Here is a 17,602-nt window from a genome sequence, read left to right as displayed (position 1 = left end):
CTTTCATTTCAATCTCGCTTACGCTTTCTATATTCTCAAAATCTTTTGCCAGGCAATCATATTTATAAGGCTTTCCTGTTTCATCTTCCCCAACATTTTGTTGTAACTTGAATGCTTTTCCTTCCAGGGGAGCACCGTCACCTTCCTCCCTGTTGGCCCACCAGCCTCCTCAGCGCGTGATCCATCGAGCGGAGGGGGAGATGCCGGACGCCGCCGCCCACCTGCCCTTCTACTATGGCAGCATCGCGCGCTCGGAGGCCGAGGAGCACCTGAAGCTGGGCGGGATGGCGGACGGGCTGTTCCTGCTGCGGCAGTGCCTGCGCAGCCTGGGCGGCTACGTGCTCTCCATGGTACGTGTGACGGTGTTCACAGGGGTTCTTGGATGAGGGAAGAGACGAGGATCTGACTGCGTGTTTCAGAAGGCTTGATTTGTTATTTTATGATATATATTACATTAAAGCTATACTAAAAGGATAGAAGACAGGATTTCATCAGAAGACTAGCTAAGAGTAGAATAGGAAAGAGTGATAACAAAGGTTTGTGGCTCGGCTCTCTGTCTGAGCCAGCTGGGCTGTGGTAGGCCATTAATTACAAACATCCAACATGGGCCAATCAAAGACCCGCCGGTTGCATTCAGCAACAGATAATCATCGTTTACATTTTGTTCCTGAGGCCTCTGAGCTTCTCGGGAGGAAAAATCCTGAGGAAAGGCTTTTCCATAAAAGATGTCTGTGACAGGTGTGCGACCTGCAGTTCTACCACTACCCCATCGAGCGCCAGCTCAACGGCACCTACGCCATCCTGGGGGGCAAGGCGCACTGCGGCCCCGAGGAGCTCTGCGAGTTCTACTCCAAGGACGCTGACGGGCTCTGCTGCCCCCTGCGCAAGCCCTGCAACCGCCCCAGCGGCGTGGAGCCCCAGCCCGGTGTCTTCGACAGCATGAGGGACAACATGGTGCGGGAATATGTGCGGCAGACCTGGAAACTGGAGGTACTGGGGCTTTCAAAGTGTGGGATAGTGTGGATTCTTTTTTTTTTTTGCTTTTTCTTTTTTTGCTTGTCTTTTTTTTTGCTTCTCTTATTTTTTGCCAGGGTCAGGATTAATTGCGGTGTTTCAGGTTGGCACTCAGATGTTTATCAGTTCTTATCTCTGTTACAGTCCCACAAACCCTGAGTTCTGCAGCATTTCACTCTAACAAGCTAAAAAATGGAGCACCATCTCTCTCTCTACAAGTCCTTTTAAGGATAAACTGTCCAGTTAAGAAATGACACGTAAATTATTTTTACTTTTAACCCAATACCCAACCACCCATGGCTCATGATGTGGACTTTTTATCCAATTACACAAAGCCACCCAAACCCATGGAGAAGAAGGTGAAGGACCAGGCTCCACCCCAAAACCTCCATCTTGCTTTATATATATTACTGTATTTTAAACCCTTAAAATCTGTGTTTTTTACCACGTGCTATTACACACTTCTATTCAAACTGCACACCCACAATCCCAGTTCTATCATTCCATTTTGGAAGCTTCTCCACAGCCTCAGGTCAATGCAGTGTTCTCTTGGGGGTCAGTGCCTGGCAGCACAGAAAGTCTGAAATTCTCAGCAGCCAGGGCTCCAACAGGGTGGGAAGCTGTGATTGCTGTGGTGCTGTCATGTCCATTTGCAGCACAGCAGAGTAAAGTTGCTCTCCTTGGAGGATGCTGGCACTGTGAGGGGTCTGAATCCTGCTCTATCTCAGTTTCTTCTCCACACACTGGTCTAAACATCTTCCCAAGCTTTCAGACTTGGAACAGCTGGAACTGACTTTGCAGGTCTTCTCCTCTGCATCCCATGGGATGCTCCCTGCCTTAAACCCAAGCTCTGATCCCAGAAGCCAACAACCTATCCCAAAAGCCAACATTGTATCCCAAACCCCAAGAAACCCATCCCAAACCCCAAGAAACCCATCCCAAATCTAAAGAAACCACTCCAAAACCCCAACAAACCCATCCCAGAACTAAACCAACTCATCCCAAGACCCAATGACTCATCCCAGAACTAAACAAACCCATCCCAAACCCCAACAAACCATCCGAGATCTAAACAAACCCATCTCAAACCCCAACCACAGAGCTCCAGGGGCACATAAAGACATGAGCTCCATGCCATGGATGTGTCCCTGGCACTGCTGGCAGCAGATTCTCCATCCCAATGCTGGGATTGGCTCAGTTGGTTAGAGCAGGTGGTAACAATGCCAAGGCTTTGGGTTCCATCCCCATATGGGGCCATTTACTGAATAACTGGACTTGATGATCCTTGTGGTTCCCTTCCAACTCAGAATATTCTGTGATTTCTGGGAACATCTCTCCACATGTGAGGTGCCCATGCCTCCAAACATTGTGCTGAAGATGAAATGAAAGCAGATTAGCAGATTTAGACTTTGCTCTGGTAATTTTCACTCTTTGGAGTGGAATTTTTGCATCTCTGGATGGTTTTTTTTTTTTGCCAGTGAAGGTTTTACCCATGAGACCAGGCAAAGGATGCTGGATCAGGTCTGTGAATTATTTAAATTTAAAAATATCCACAAACAGGTTCCTGCATTTTATTGCAGACTGGAATATCTACAATATAAAAAATCATATAAATCAAAATATATAAATCAAAACTCAAAATGGTCCAACTGGCAGCCATGGACCTCATTTCTTTCTGCCTGCTGCTACCTTGGCTCCTCAGATATTTCCAGGGGTCATTTTGTTGTTTCCTTGGAAAGGGCTGCCCAGGGAGGTTTGGAGTCCCCATCCCTGGAGGTGTCCAAGGAAGGCCTGGAGGTGGCACACAGTGCTCTGGGCTGGGGACAAACTGGGGATGGGGCACAGCTTGGCCTTGCTGACTCTGGAGGTCTTTTCCAACCTAAATCACTCTGGGATTTTATTTTTTCTGACTTTTGAGTCCTTGGAGAAATATGGCTCAGGCAGTGCCCTTATGGAGCCTTTGTACAGAAGCTTCCTGAATTCGGCCTATTTACACCAAATGTGTTTGACAGAATGAGGCATTTTATAGGGTGAACGAGGTGTTCTCTAGGGTTTCCACAGCCAATTGAGGTGTTCTGTGCTAAAATGAGGTATTTTGTAGCAGAATTCTCTCCCCGAACAGGGGATTCTGTAGGGTTTCCCCCAGAGCAGATGGGTGGCCACCTGCAGATAGCACAAAGGACATCGCCACCTCCTGGCAAAGGGACAGGAACGATTTGACAGCGGTGTGAGCCTGGGGAAAGGAGCTCAGGGTCCTTCCCTGTGATTGCCAGACTGCGCCGACCCTGCCAAGTCCTGGTGCCTGTGGGTGGTGGGCAGGGGCACCAGAAAGGTTGCGCTGTCAAGAAAATCATGGAGAGATGGAATATCCTGAGCTGGAAGAGACCTAAAAGATCATCCAGTGCAGCCCCTGTCCCTGCACAGCCCCCCCAAACCCCACCCTGGGCACCCCTGGGAGCTCTGTCAGTGAGGGGCTGGGAGCACAAACCCTGTGAGGAACAGCTGAGGGAGCTGGGGGTGCTCAGCCTGGAGAAAAGGAGACTCAGGGGTGCCCCCATCGCTCTCACAGCTCCTGAAAGGTGCCTGTGCTCAGCTGGGGCTGGGCTCTGTCTGCAGCAGCACTGACAGAACCAGAGCACACAGCCTCAAGCTGTGCCAAGGGAAATACAGGTTGGATATCAGGAAAAAAATATAGGTTGCATATTAGGAAGTTGGTGAGATCCTATCCTATAGGTAGGACAGTAGGAAAAACCTAATTAGGATATTAGGTTGGGTATTAGGAAAAATTGATCATTCTTTCAGTTTTTCATGCAAAGGGTGATAAAGTTCTGTAATGGCTGCCCGGGGAGGTGGTGCAGTCCCCATCCCTGGGTGTGTTTAACAAAGCCTGGATGTGGCACTGGGTGCCAGGGTTCAGTTGAGGGGTTGGGGCTGGGTTGGACTCGATGATCTTGGAGGTCTCTTCCAACCCAGTGATTCTGAAATTCTGTGAATTCTGTGACTCTGTGAATTGTGTGAGTCTGTGTCCAAACTCTCTTGGAGCTCTGGCAGCCTTGGCACCATTTCCTGGGGATCCTGGGCAGTGCCCAGCACCCTTGGGGGGAAGAACCTTGCCCTGAGCAGGAATTCTGCTCTGCAGCAGAAAATAATTCAGCGGCTGTTGGGTCTCAGTTGATCACGAGACCTTCCAAGTTTCCTGTGTCATGTGCCCCCAGTGAGCTGTGCTGAAGCCATCGGCAGAGCAGCAGGATGGCAGGAGGTCTCTTTTCCTGCTCTTTTCCAGGGGGATGCCCTGGAACAGGCCATCATCAGCCAGGCTCCCCAGGTGGAGAAGCTGGTGGCCACCACAGCCCACGAGAGGATGCCCTGGTACCACGGCAACATCAGCAGGGAAGAGGCGGAACGGAGGCTCTACTCAGGGGCACAGCCTGATGGGAAATTCCTGTGAGTATGCAATGCTGGCATCCTTGGATTTCTGACCATTTCCCACCCCACTGCCCTTAAAAATAGCTCCAGACAGCCTCTTGCATTTTATTTGGTACTGGAATATATATAATTGTATACATTATATGCATAATTTTATAATATATAATAGTATATAACTTTATAGCATATAATAATATATAATATATAATATATAACATATAATATATAATATATAATATATAATATATAATATATAATATATAATATATAATATATAATATATAATATATAATATATAATATATAATATATAATATATAAATTTAAATATAGGGCACAATTTTGATATAGAATGATATTATATATTATATATTATAATATATTAAATAAATACATAATATATAATATGTAAAATATATAATATATATTATATATTATATAATATATAATATATAATATGTTATATGTTATATATTATATATTATATGTTATATATTATATGTTATAAATTATATATTATATATTATATATTATATGTTATATGTTATATGTTATATGTTATATGTTATATGTTATATGTTATATGTTATATATTATATATACTTTTAAATATAATACATATAGTTTTACACAAGGATGCAGGGACACCTCTCCACATATACGTGCCCACTCACCACTGGCACTGACAATCCTCAGAGTAAAACCAAGAGCTGCCTTTAATAATTTATGAATCATTTTCATCCCTGCCAGGCTGAGAGAGAAGAAGGAGAACCGTGCCTATGCCCTGTCCCTCGTCTATGGCAAGACCGTGTATCACTACCGGGTGGACCACGATAAATCTGGCAAATACTCCATTCCTGAGGGCACCAAATTTGACACACTCTGGCAGGTAGCAAGAAATTGAGGCACCCTTTCCTTGCTTTGAAGCATTAGCAAGTCCCTCAAAATCTTCAGGATAAATAAACCCCTCTAGCATAATTTTTTAGTGTCAGTGAGTCAGGAATTATTTTATTCCTGGCCAGGGGTTGTGTGCATGGCTGACAAAATTCTGGCCTCCACCCAGACCCTGATCCAAAACTTTGTTACTTGATTGGACTTTAATATTTATATAAAATTATATAAAATTAAATATCAAGTTATATATAAATTATATAAATATATTATATATTTATAAATATATTATATATTTATAAATATAATATATATTTATAAATATATATTATAGAAAATATATTTCTATAAAAGGATTTTATTTTTTATACTTATTTATAAAGAAAAATAAATTAATATTCATTGTTTCTAAATGACATCATAACACCAAAGTTGTGGTTTGATCCCCACCACTTAGTAATCACCACCACTGATCTTCAGGGGTCCCTTCCAACTCAGAATATTCCATGATTCCATGCTAATTCTCTTTCATTAATTAGTATTTTATCCTCTCTTGGTTATTAATTTCTCTTTTCTGCTAATTAGACCATATTTTTAATTTTTTAAAACTAAAAAAGATTTTTTTCTATTTTTTTTTCCTTAGCAGGGACTCTCCAATGCTTAAACTGAATCTTTTTTAGTCTCTTCTTTTTTTCTTCTGGTTTCTCCAAAGTCTCCTTGTGATCCATAAATTCTGCATTCCAGATGTCCAACCTCAATCCATCTTCCTCTTCCTGGCTTTGTTCGCTGGGGTATATCAGAGTTAGTTTATCAAAACTTAAAATTCCAGTAATTTTCCCCAGCTGTGCTCCTGCAAAAGTAGCTCATGACAACCTTGTTCCATGCTGGCTGGGAGTAATTGAAGAATAACACAATATTTATAATTATACATATATTGGTTGGGATTAAATAATTAAAACAAGTCATTTAAGAGTTAAACCATTAACCGAAATTATGCAGGGAGTGGATGCCAGAGTTTTCTCCTGGCTAGGGCTGTCTGAGGGACAACAACCCCATTTTGCTGAATTTTCTGGATTCCCAGGGCTGTTTTCACATGGAATTTTATTGAAAACAAAGATTGTGGGCCATTTTTACGGCGACAGAGCCGTGCCAGGCTCTCGATTGCAGCTGAAATCTGAGCCAGGCAGGAGGGGAAGGGAAAGCCTGGTGTCCCTGGGCTGGCCTGGTTGTCCCCAGGGTGGGTGATGTCCCCTCTGTGCTGGATCCAGAGGTGCTGCCATCAAAAACTCCCTGGGATCCCTGCAACAAACCCTGAAGGTCCTCTGGGAAAAAGCATCTGCTTTCTCTTAGGATTTATCCCACACATCAGGGCCTCAACCCCTTCCTGGCTGGCACAACAATGGCACTGCACCCCACATGCCCTGCTCAGACTGCAGATTTTGTCTTTCTTTGGGCCTTATTAAATTCCCCAAGCTCTTCCCAGCTCTGGCAGATACAGTCCAGGGATGCAATCACACCCTGGGACATCCCTAAGTGCACACAGAGAAGAGAGAAACAGACTGGTGCCTGCTTGCCATAAATCTGAAAGGATTCAATGCTCTAAGCCACAAAAGCTAATACTAATACTAATACTAATACTAATACTAATAATAGATATACAATATAATATATAATGTATAATATAGATAATAATACATATAATTAAATATATTGTCAATATAAAATTATATATACACTATATATTATTATATTATTATATAATAATATAATGATATTATACTTATATATAATAATATATAAAATGCATAATATAAGGATATCATCTATATTATATATAATCTATATAATTAAATTATATTAAATTCTATATAGTTATATTAATATTATTCAATTATATTAATATTATAATATATAAGTAAATATCATATACAATATATAAATATATACTTATATATTACAACATTAATATATACTATATACAAATTAGTATATATTATATATAATCTATGACATATTATATATTATATATTATATATTATATATTATATATTATATATTGATTTTTTTCTCCTCACAATAATCTCTTTTTCCTCCCATCTCTTTCCCAGTTGGTGGAGTACTTAAAGCTCAAACCAGACGGGCTGATTTTCTACCTGAGGGAAGCCTGCCCCAACCCCAACATGCCTGGTGAGCTGACACCTCCCAGTGCCACCCCTGGCCTTGGTTTGCCACCACCTGGTGCCAGCTGGAGCAGTGTCATCCCAAATTTCCCTTCCTTCCCGGGGCCACTTTGGCTCCACGTGTCACAAATGTCACTTGAGAGCCTGTCCCATCCTGGGGTACAGCTCAGCAAGTCCCTGCCCATGGGGTGCTTCAGTGGTGCCACTTTCCCTGACAAAATTTGGGAATAACAGCCACATCCAGAGCCATTTCCTCTCCTTTTTAGGCTAAAGCTGGGGAAGTTTTCCTTTGGGGGTTGGAGGGGATGGGATCAGACCCACAGGGTCCTTCAAGGACCGATGCTCTGGCCCTGCTTGGAGCAAACTCCTTATAATAAACTGCTGATAAGAAATTCCTGATAACAAACCCTCTCTCTTGTTTTGCAGCCTCTGCAGCACCAGTTCCACCCACCCACCCCTCCGTGAGCGTGAGTTTGGGGGAGCCTTTGTCTCATTGGGAGCTCAGTGGTTTTAATATTGCTGCATTTCAAGCCTGGCTGATCAAACCCTGCTCTACAAACCCTGCTTTTGTCTGAAAGCTCAGCAACTGCACTGGACTTTATTAAGCCCAGCTGGGATGTTGTTCCCTTTCCAGCTTGGATGGGGGTGGGGAATAGCTGGGCACAGCCCTTGGTGGAGCTGAGAAGGGTTTCCATTCATCCAGAGCTCATTGCCACATGTGGGGCTGTCCTTGGGGACCCCTCCATTGCTGGGATTCTGGGAATGCTCAGCCCTGCTGCTCCCACTGGCCCCCAGCCAGGGCTTTGTGCTCACCCTGCCCTGGGGAATGTCCCTGCTCAGCCCCTGAGTGCTGGGCTGGGCTGAAAGCAGCGGGTTTGGGGATCCTGGGGGGCTGAGTGAGGCCTGGGGGCTCACCCATCACCTCACCCACAGTGGCCCCCAGGGTGGTGGGCACTGCCCGGGTGTTGGAGAGTGCCCAAAGGAGGGACATGGAGCTGGGGAAGGGGATGAGGAAAAAAGAAATTCAGCAGCAAATCCCAAAGCCAAACAGGACCCAGATGCCCTGGAAATCAGCAGACATGCAGAGAACCAGACCAAGGTGCCCAAGCTGAGCTCATCTAAGGCAGGAGCATCCCTTGGGATGTGCACAGCAACTGTTCCAGGCATCTCAGCAGATCTGGCTCATCTCAGAGCACTGCAGAAAGGGCCCTGGGGGTCCTGGTCAGTGCAAGTTGGATCTGAGTCACTGCTGGGTCCTGGCAGCCCCAAGGGCCACCCTGTGCTGGGGGCACCAGGCCCAGGGAGGGATTGTCCCACTCTGCTCTGCCCTGGGGCAGCCTCAGCTCCAGTGCTGGGGGCACTCTGGGCACCACGAGATCAGAAGGACCCAGAGCTGTTGGAGAGTGCCCAGAGGAGGGACACGGAGCTGGGGAAGGGCTGAGGAGCAGCTGAGGGCACTTGGCTCGTTCAGCTGCAGCCCAGGAGACTGAGGGGAGGCTCCTCGGGGGCTGCAGCTCCTCCCCAGGGCAGGCACAGGGGCAGGGGCTGAGCTCTGCTCTGGCACAGGGACAGGAGCCCAGCAAGGGCTGCAGCTGTGCCAGGCCTTGGCATGGAGCTCAGGGCAAGGTTCTGCCCCCCGAGGCTGCTGGGCACTGCCCAGGCTGCCCAGGGAATGGTGCCAAGGCTGCCAGAGCTGCAGGAGCTCCCAGGGCTGCTCAGGGTGGGGGTGTTGGGATGCCTGGGCAGGGACAGGGGCTGCACTGATCATCCCTGAGGGTCCCTTCCAGCTCAAGGAATTGTTAGGCTGAGTGATGTCCCCTCTATTTATTTATACAGAAAAAATTAATTTATACTCAGCAATGTTGCCTCCAGACCACTCCAGTCTCACCTTTCAGAGGGATCACCAGCTGGGGCTGTGTTGGGGTGCACTTTCCCTGTCCCTTTCCCTTCCATTTGCAACTGAAGCAATTTCTCCTTTATCCACTTTCTCCTCATTTCTTTTCCAGAGAAACCTGGGCCCTCTCAATGCAGATGGATACACCCCAGACCCTGTTGGTGAGCACCTCCAGAGCCCTTTCCTCCTCTTAGGGGACAGGACAGGGAATGTCCCAGGAGCCCAGGGGTTCCCTGGAGCCCTGCTACAAAGCCCCTTTCTTACAAAAGCATCCAGGAGCACCCCAGACATTTCAGGGCCCTGCACCCATACTGGGCTCCCAGGAAATCAAGCCTTACCCCATTCTTTGCCTTAGCCACAAGTGAAGCCCTGTCGTAGCCCCGTTTTTCACTAAAATTGGCATTTTTTCACTAAAATTTACTTTTTCACTAAAATTAACATTTTTCAGTGGATTCAGCTGAATTTCAGTGGGGTAAAGGGCAGATATGTGGAGTGGGAGTGCTCAGACCCCTATCCTCATCCCACCTCTTGCAGTACACTAGGACTGTATTGATGCAGGATGACACCCAGCCAGAGGAATAATGTGCAATGACTCCAAGATTCAGAAGGCTGAACAATTGCATTATTAAGCTATATTATATTATATTATATTATATTATATTATATTATATTATATTATATTATATTATATTATATTATATTATATTATATTATATTATATTATATTATATTATATTATATTATATCATATCATATCATATCATATCATATCATATCATATCATATCATATCATATTTTACTAAAGAAAAACCCATGACCGTTACTAGACAGTGACGACACAGCTTTGACCTGATTGGTCAATCAATCCAAACCATCACCAATTAACAAATCACTCTGAGTAAACAATCTCTATAACACAATCCACACGTGCCAAACAACAGGAGCAGCAAATAGAGATAAGAATTGTTTTCTCTCTTCTTTCTCTGAGCTTTCTCACTGCCTTCCCCAGGAGAAATCCTGGGAAGGTTGTGCCTGCTGCTCTCTGTGAAGAGAAGGACTGGGAGGGGCCCTGGGTTGTGAAAGGGAGGGAGATGCCCAGGAGGGACCAGAAATGCTGGAGGTGGAGGTGAATTGGCCAAAAGAGCAGAGATACCCTTCCCAATCCATGAGGGACAGAGGGATGGGGAAATGGGGAAGGGCAGGTTTATAACCAAGTGCTCCTCTTGGGAAGGGGCAGGAAAATCCCGGCTGCTGCCCATGGACACCAGTGTCTACGAGAGCCCCTACAGCGACCCCGAGGAGCTGAAGGACAAGAAGCTGTTCCTGAAGAGGGACCACCTGATGATTGATGAGGTGGAGCTGGGTGCAGGAAACTTTGGCTGCGTCAAGAAGGGAGTTTACAAAATGAGGAAGTGAGTGAGGGTGCTGAAGAAGGAAGGGGGAGGAGAGGGACCTGGCTGGGCTTGAGGTGTCCACAACTGTCTTCTTGGTCACTAGATGGGCCCCAAAGTGACAATAGAGGGGATTAGAAATGACCTGGAAGGTCAGGGGTGATGGATCTGATGGTTGAGGCACCAGCACTGGAAGTGTTCAGAAGATGAGCAGGTTTTGTGGTGAGGTTTAGTGGGGATGGTGGTGTTCAGCCAGGGGTTGGACTTGATGGTCTTGCAGGTCTTTTCCAATGCCAGATATCCCAGGATATTATGATATGATGCTGTAATTCCATGGCTTCCCATGGATTTTCACTGACAGCTGCAGTGCCCTGGGTGTGTAATTTCCACATTCCCAGGCACACAGCTGCCACTTCCAAAGGGACTTGCTGGGCTCAGAGGAACAACTCCACATTCCTGAGGCCACCTCTGTCCGTGTCAGGCCAAAGCAATGACACTGAGGAGTTGTGCCACCCTTGCCTCTGTTGCTGGTTGTCTCTGATTGTCCTTACCTACTTGTGCCTCAGTTTCCTCCTGGAAAAATGGCACTGATGACCCAGATCTCAGTGTGGGAAGGGAGGTGTCTCATCCCCAGATCAAGGATGGCAACTTCTGGCTACACTCACAAGGGTGAGGTGACCTATTCTATCCATCCTGGAACACCAGAATGGTGCAGGGCCCTGCCAGAACAGGCTGTTGAGAGATCAGTGTCCCAGGAAAAGGGATTTCCATTCCTGGTTGTGACCCCTAATTCCAGCTGTGCTCAGCCCATCCCACAGTGTGGTGCTTGTGAGGTCCCCAGGATGAGGTGAGAGATGAGAAATCTCCATGTTCTCAGAAGGCTGATTTATTATTACATATTATATTACATATTATATTACACTATACTAAAACTATACTAAAGAAAAATAAGGACACAGACAGAAGGCTTAACAAGAATGATAATGAAAAGCTTCTGACTGACTCCTCAGAGTCCAACACAGCTGATGGTGATTGGCCATTAAGTAAAAACAATTCACATGTTTGGATAAACAATGTCCAGACCACATTCCAGAGCAGCAAACACAGGAGAAGCTGAGGCTTCTCATCTTCCCAGGAGAAGAAATCCTGGCAAAGGGATTTTTTAGACAATACAACAGTGACACCATGGCTGTTCCCCATGCAGGAAGCAGATTGATGTGGCCATCAAGGTGCTGAAGAGCAACAACGAGAAGACAGTGAAGGATGAGATGATGAAGGAAGCTCAGATCATGCACCAACTGGACAATCCCTACATTGTGAGAATGATTGGGGTGTGCGAGGCTGAGTCGCTGATGCTCGTGATGGAGATGGCTTCTGGAGGGCCCCTCAACAGGTTCTTGGCTTCCAAGAAGTGAGTGTTGGATAAAACGTGGCTGATTTTCTGTGTTTCTTCTCAAAATCTACTTCAGAAGCCCACCCATGTGTCACTGTTGAGTCAGATCAGAAGGCAAAATGGCAAAAAGCCTGATTTATTTAATCCTCTCTTCTTTTATAGCTTAGTTCACTACAGTTGGACCTGATTGGTCATTTAATCAACACATTTCACGTGACTGGCTAATTAACAAGATCCCTATTTAAAAGCAATCTTATGAGAAAACCAGAAAAACAGATTATTAGAAAAACACCACCTGCAGGTTGTTTTTAATACTTGGCTATCATTGTTTATCTCCAGTTCCCTAAAGCTTCCCAGGCTGATTCTGGGAAAACTTATTGTCTTGGTTTGGAAAGCCAGGTGTCTACTAAGCAAGGCAGGAGACTTCCCTGAAATAGAAAATGTAAAACACCCCACCTGCCCCCTACCTTTCCAAATCGCTATAAATTTTAAATTAAGGGGCTCTCAGGCAAAAATATGGGAGCAGGAAATAACAGTTCTTTAACAGGGAAGAAAATAAAAAGATAAAATAAACAATGCAGTAAACTAAAACAACACTGCCAGAGTCAGAACACAACCTGACACCCTGTGGGTCAGGCTGTTGGCAGCAGTCCCATTGGAATTGTGGCTCAGCCCTCCTGCAGTGTCAGGGGTGGTTCTACTGGAGCAGGGATCCTGTAGAAAGGTGCAGTCTCTTCCTCTGAAGCTCCAGTGGAAGAAGAGGCAGCTGCTGTTCCTCTGGGGAATCCAGTGCAGAAGCCGTGCTGGTGTTCCAGAATCTCCAGATTATATCCAGGCAGGAATGCTTGGCTCCTCCCTCTGGGCTCACATCTCCCAGTGGGATGCTGTAGTTCTTATCAGTCATGCAGTGACATTCAATGGCTGTTATCAGCAGATGTCTCCCCAGTTGTGGAAGAGATAAGGAAAACTGCCCACTGAACAGAAGACAGTGCCATACAGGTGGTGAATAGAACACAATTTGCTTGAGATCCAGGATGCTTATCTTGCTTTCTCTGTCTCTGACCAGGCTGTCACATCCACACCCTTGTAGGTGCAGGAAAGCTGAAAAGAGCAGAAAGAAATCTTTCATGTGAGGCTCCAGGGGCTGATGCTTCTGGAGCAGAGCTCTCCATGCTCATTCTCCCTTACAGCTGGAAAAGTCAGAAGGGACCACAGCAGGTTCTTTATGACTGAGATCTCCTTTCACCCTCCCCAGGGACGAGATTACAACGAGCAACATCGTGGAGCTGATGCACCAGGTGTCCATGGGCATGAAGTACCTGGAGGAGAAGAACTTTGTCCACAGGGACCTGGCAGCCAGGAACGTCCTGCTGGTCAACCAGCACTATGCCAAGATCAGTGACTTTGGGCTCTCCAAGGCTCTGGGAGCTGATGACAGCTACTACAAGGTGGGTATGAGCAAGCAAAGGGTCTGGAGCAGGAGCCCTCCTGGTTGGGAGGATGAGACCCCCAGAGACTTGAGGAGGATCTGGGCTTTTCACCGACCCCTCTGCACATCAGACTGTATTTCACTGGAGTGACATCAAAAGGGGCTTTGCAGAGCTCTGGTGACAAGCAGGATGCAGAGCCAGCCAGAGGGATGAGAGGAGCCAGAGAGAAGAGAAGGTGATGAAGAGTGAGCCAGGGCTGATCTTCCCAGCAGTGCTCAACTAAAGGAGAAACCCCACCTGGAATTCTATGTCCAGCTCTGGGCCCACCAGCACAAGAAAGATGAGGACCAGTTGGAATGAGACCAGCCAAGGTCACTGAATTGGTCACAGGGCTGGAGCCCCTCTGCTCTGGAGCCAGGCTGGGACAAGAGAAGGCCCCAGGGAGAGCTCAGAGCCCCTTGCAGGGCCTGAAGGGGCTCCAGGAGAGCTGCAGAGGGACTGGGGACAAGGCCTGCAGGGACAGGACACAGGGAATGGCTCCCACTGCCACAGGGCAGGGCTGGGTGGGAGATTGGGAATCAGGAATTGTGGAATCCATCCCTGGAATGGATTTCCCAGAGCAGCTGTGGCTGCCCCTGGATCCCTGGCAGCGCCCAAGGCCAGGCTGGACAGGGCTGGGAGCAGCCTGGGACAGTGGAAGGTGTCCCTGCCATGGCACTGGATGGGCTTTGGGGCCCCTCCAACCCAAACCATTCCATAATTCCATGGCTTAACTGAGCCCTGGGGGCGGGTGGCAGGAGGAGGATGGCACATTGGGCATTCAGCACCTGCACAACAAGACAGCAGGGCCTGGACTGGGCTTTGGAGCTCCCATTTAAGGTGATTTTTTCAGCCATGTGAGATTTGACACAAACACCCAGCAGAATCCAGGTGCAGCTCCCAGCAATCTCAGGCTGCAAATGTCCCTCCTTGCTCTGCTGCAGGCCAGGACAGCAGGGAAGTGGCCCTTGAAGTGGTACGCCCCCGAGTGCATCCTCTTCCACAAGTTCTCCAGCAAGAGCGACGTCTGGAGCTACGGTGTGACCATGTGGGAGGCCTTCAGCTTTGGGCAGAAACCCTACAAGGTGAGGCAGAAATCCTAAAAGGTGAGGAAGGGTCCTACAAGATGAGGCAGAGCTGGCTCTGTCACCCATGGGTGTCACAGCCCCACTCCACTTTAGGAAAGGCACAAATGAGGGTGGATCCTGCAGCTTTGTGCTCGTTTTAAGAGAGAAGAAATAGAAAACAAATGGAGTTAATTTGGGTTTGAATCAAAGCAGAGTTTTTTGATCCTCCTTCTCTTTGATCCTTCTGCTCACTTGGGAGACATTAATTTCTCCTTGCTCTCATCCCAGAAAATGAAGGGCCCTGAGGTAATCAGCTTCATAGAGCAGGGCAAGCGCATGGACTGTCCCCAGGAGTGCCCAGCAGAGATGTACTCCCTGATGCAGCAGTGCTGGACATACAGGTGAGCATTTCACCACCCCAGCTCCACCAGAGCCACCAAATCCCAAATGGGATTGGAAATTTGGGTTGGAAAGGACCTTAAAGCCCATCCAGTCCAACCCCCTGCCATGGGCAGGGGCACCTTCACCACACTATTTGCATGCTGACAACACAAAGAAATGGTGTCTCCTGCCTTTGTCTGTGATGGTTCCCCAGCCCAAAATGAATTTTTTATTATCAGACCTCTCCATTTGCCTGTGCCAATCCTGGAAGATCCCAAGGTGTCACAGACATCTTTAATGAAAAATCCTTTCCTTAGGATTTTTCCTCCTGAGAAGCTGAGAGGCCTCAGGAACAAAATGTAAACAATGGTTATCTGCTGCTGTGGAATGCAACAGGTGCATCTGGGATTGGTCTCATAGAGTTGTTTCTAATTATTGGCCAATCACAGTCAGCTGGCTTGGACACTCTGTCCAAGACAGAAGCTTTTGTTATCATTCCTTCTTATTCTATTCTTAGCCTTCTGATGAAAATCCTTTCTTCTATTCTTTTAGTATAGTTTTAATGTAATCTATATCATAAAATAATAAATCAAGCCTTCTGAAACATGGAGTCAGATCCTCGTCTCTTCCCTCATCCTCAGACCCCTGTGAACACCATCACACCCAAGGCTCTGTGTCTTTGTCCCTCTGTGTCCCTGAGAGGTCTCAGCTGCCTCCTGAGCCCTGGCTGCTGCTCTCCCCAAGGGTCTCTGTGTCCTCTGAGTGCATCAGGCCATTTTTGTCCTCTCTGATGACTCTTTTTGCCCTTGCAGATGGGAAGAACGTCCAGGGTTTGTGGCTGTGGAGAACACCATCCGCTCCTACTACTACAGCATTGCTGCCAAGCCCGAAAATGGGCCAGACACAGGGGACAGGGCCAAAGCAGCTCTGCCCTGAGACTCCTCCTCTGCTCCTCCACCTGCCCTGTATGGACCTGGAAAGGCTCTTTGTGAAGTTTTGCTTTAATCTCTCAAACGCTCCTCAGCAGCTGCGGAACTGAGGATGAGGAGGGACAGACGGGGACACCCAGCCGTGCCCCCCAGCTCCTCCATCCTGACCCAGCAGCACAGACTGTCAAAGCTCCTTCCCACCCAATTCCAAAGCTGCCCCAGGACCCCAGAGCTTTGTGCCTCCCAGGCTCCCTGAGGATGAACTGTGTTGGCTTCAGAAAATCTGGATTTTTCCAGATTCTTTAACAAACAATGCTTTCCCAGGAAACCACTGTGAAAAACGCCAATCACTTGTTTTTAAAATTTTAAAAAAGTTTAATAGTAATAAAATGGTTATAAAAATAGTAATACATTTAGAGTAATAATCATTTGGACAGTTTGAATTAGGACAATATGAGACAGCAAATACAAAGAGTTACGGATGTCCAGGTACCTTTTTCTGGGCAGCACGAGCCAGAAAAACGACACAGTTAACAGAGGATTAACCCTTAAAAACAACAGCCTGTTGCATATTCATACACCTCATACATGATGCATAAATTCCATTCAAACACAGGATTCTGTCTGGTCAGTGTCAGCTTCTTCCTCTGAATCCTAACAGCACCTTCAAGGTGGGAAGAAGTTCATTTCTTCTGATAATGCAGCAATAAATTCTCTTTTTCTGAAAGATTCAGGTGTCCTGTGGCTGCCATCTTGATGCGAGTCCTTTCTTTAAAAAAAGTATCCTACATAGCATCGTTTCTATTTTAACATTTTTTATAACCCAAAACTATATTTAACACTGTACTTAAGAGAATTAATACAGCATTATTTTCTAACACAATACATATAATATTCATTTGAATATTTGCAAAAAGCCAATCATAAAATACATGCATTTTTCACATCACCAAGTGCACATTTCTGGTGGGGTTTGTGGGGTGGGACACAGCACAAGGAACCACCTGTGCTCCTTTTCCCCTCAGATTAGGGCAAGAAGCAGCTGGTTTGCAGCTGGGATGGGGAGGAGCAGTGGGACAGAGCTGGTTTTTACCCCTGCACCCCTGGCCATCCCAACCCATTTTATCACCCAGCCCTCCAAGGTGACTCCCAAGCAATTCCAAGATCAATCCCTCAGCTCCTGGATCCCCTCTGTGCTGATGAAATGTTGTTTTTCAAGCTTAAAAACTGGTCACCCTATAAATAAACTATTCCATGTTCTGACATCCCATGGCTTGGATCATTGAACTTTGAGAAATGCTGGCAACTGCTTCAGCCTTGTTACCAAAAACCCCCCAAACAAGAGAACCCTCCAATGCTGCATTTTTAGTGTTAGAAAACTGCTTTATTCTCAGCTCTGGGTGTGGATGGGGCTGACAAAATCCCAGCCTCCACACAGCCCCCGATCCAAAACCTCCTCACCTTTTTATACATTTTTAGCAAACAAAGCAGTGAATTTTCATTGCAGCATATCAAGGTTAGCTCAACAAACTTTACAGTTTTAGTCGTTTTTCCAGGCTGTGTTCCT

General features: G+C 46.3%; 1 protein-coding gene across 1 annotated transcript; it reads left to right on the top strand.

Moving 5' to 3' along the window:
* The first annotated feature begins 200 nt into the window (after positions 1-200).
* LOC131093502 (tyrosine-protein kinase ZAP-70) lies at positions 201-16,042 on the top strand. The gene is made up of 13 exons (XM_058040674.1): positions 201-350; positions 739-990; positions 4,298-4,458; positions 5,190-5,328; positions 7,439-7,517; positions 7,937-7,977; positions 9,517-9,565; positions 10,637-10,817; positions 12,001-12,207; positions 13,445-13,637; positions 14,603-14,743; positions 15,014-15,126; positions 15,919-16,042. The coding sequence occupies exons 1-13, from the start codon at positions 201-203 to the stop codon at positions 16,040-16,042; spliced, it is 1,830 nt and encodes a 609-aa protein (XP_057896657.1).
* The last annotated feature ends 1,560 nt before the right edge of the window (positions 16,043-17,602 follow it).

Source organism: Melospiza georgiana, chromosome 26 (genome assembly GCF_028018845.1).
Source record: "Melospiza georgiana isolate bMelGeo1 chromosome 26, bMelGeo1.pri, whole genome shotgun sequence".
Lineage (NCBI taxonomy): Eukaryota > Metazoa > Chordata > Aves > Passeriformes > Passerellidae > Melospiza > Melospiza georgiana.
This window is presented reverse-complemented; position numbering and strand designations above follow the sequence as displayed.

What these genes read in the sequence shown, in the direction of transcription:
- LOC131093502 (XM_058040674.1), top strand. Translation starts at nt 201, where the DNA reads ATGCCGGACGCCGCCGCCCACCTGCCCTTCTACTATGGCAGCATCGCG. An exon ending in GCGGCTACGTGCTCTCCATG is followed by an intron (nt 351 to 738) that starts GTACGTGTGACG and finishes TGTCTGTGACAG; the next exon opens with GTGTGCGACCTGCAGTTCTA. An exon ending in GGAGTTTACAAAATGAGGAA is followed by an intron (nt 10,818 to 12,000) that starts GTGAGTGAGGGT and finishes TTCCCCATGCAG; the next exon opens with GAAGCAGATTGATGTGGCCA.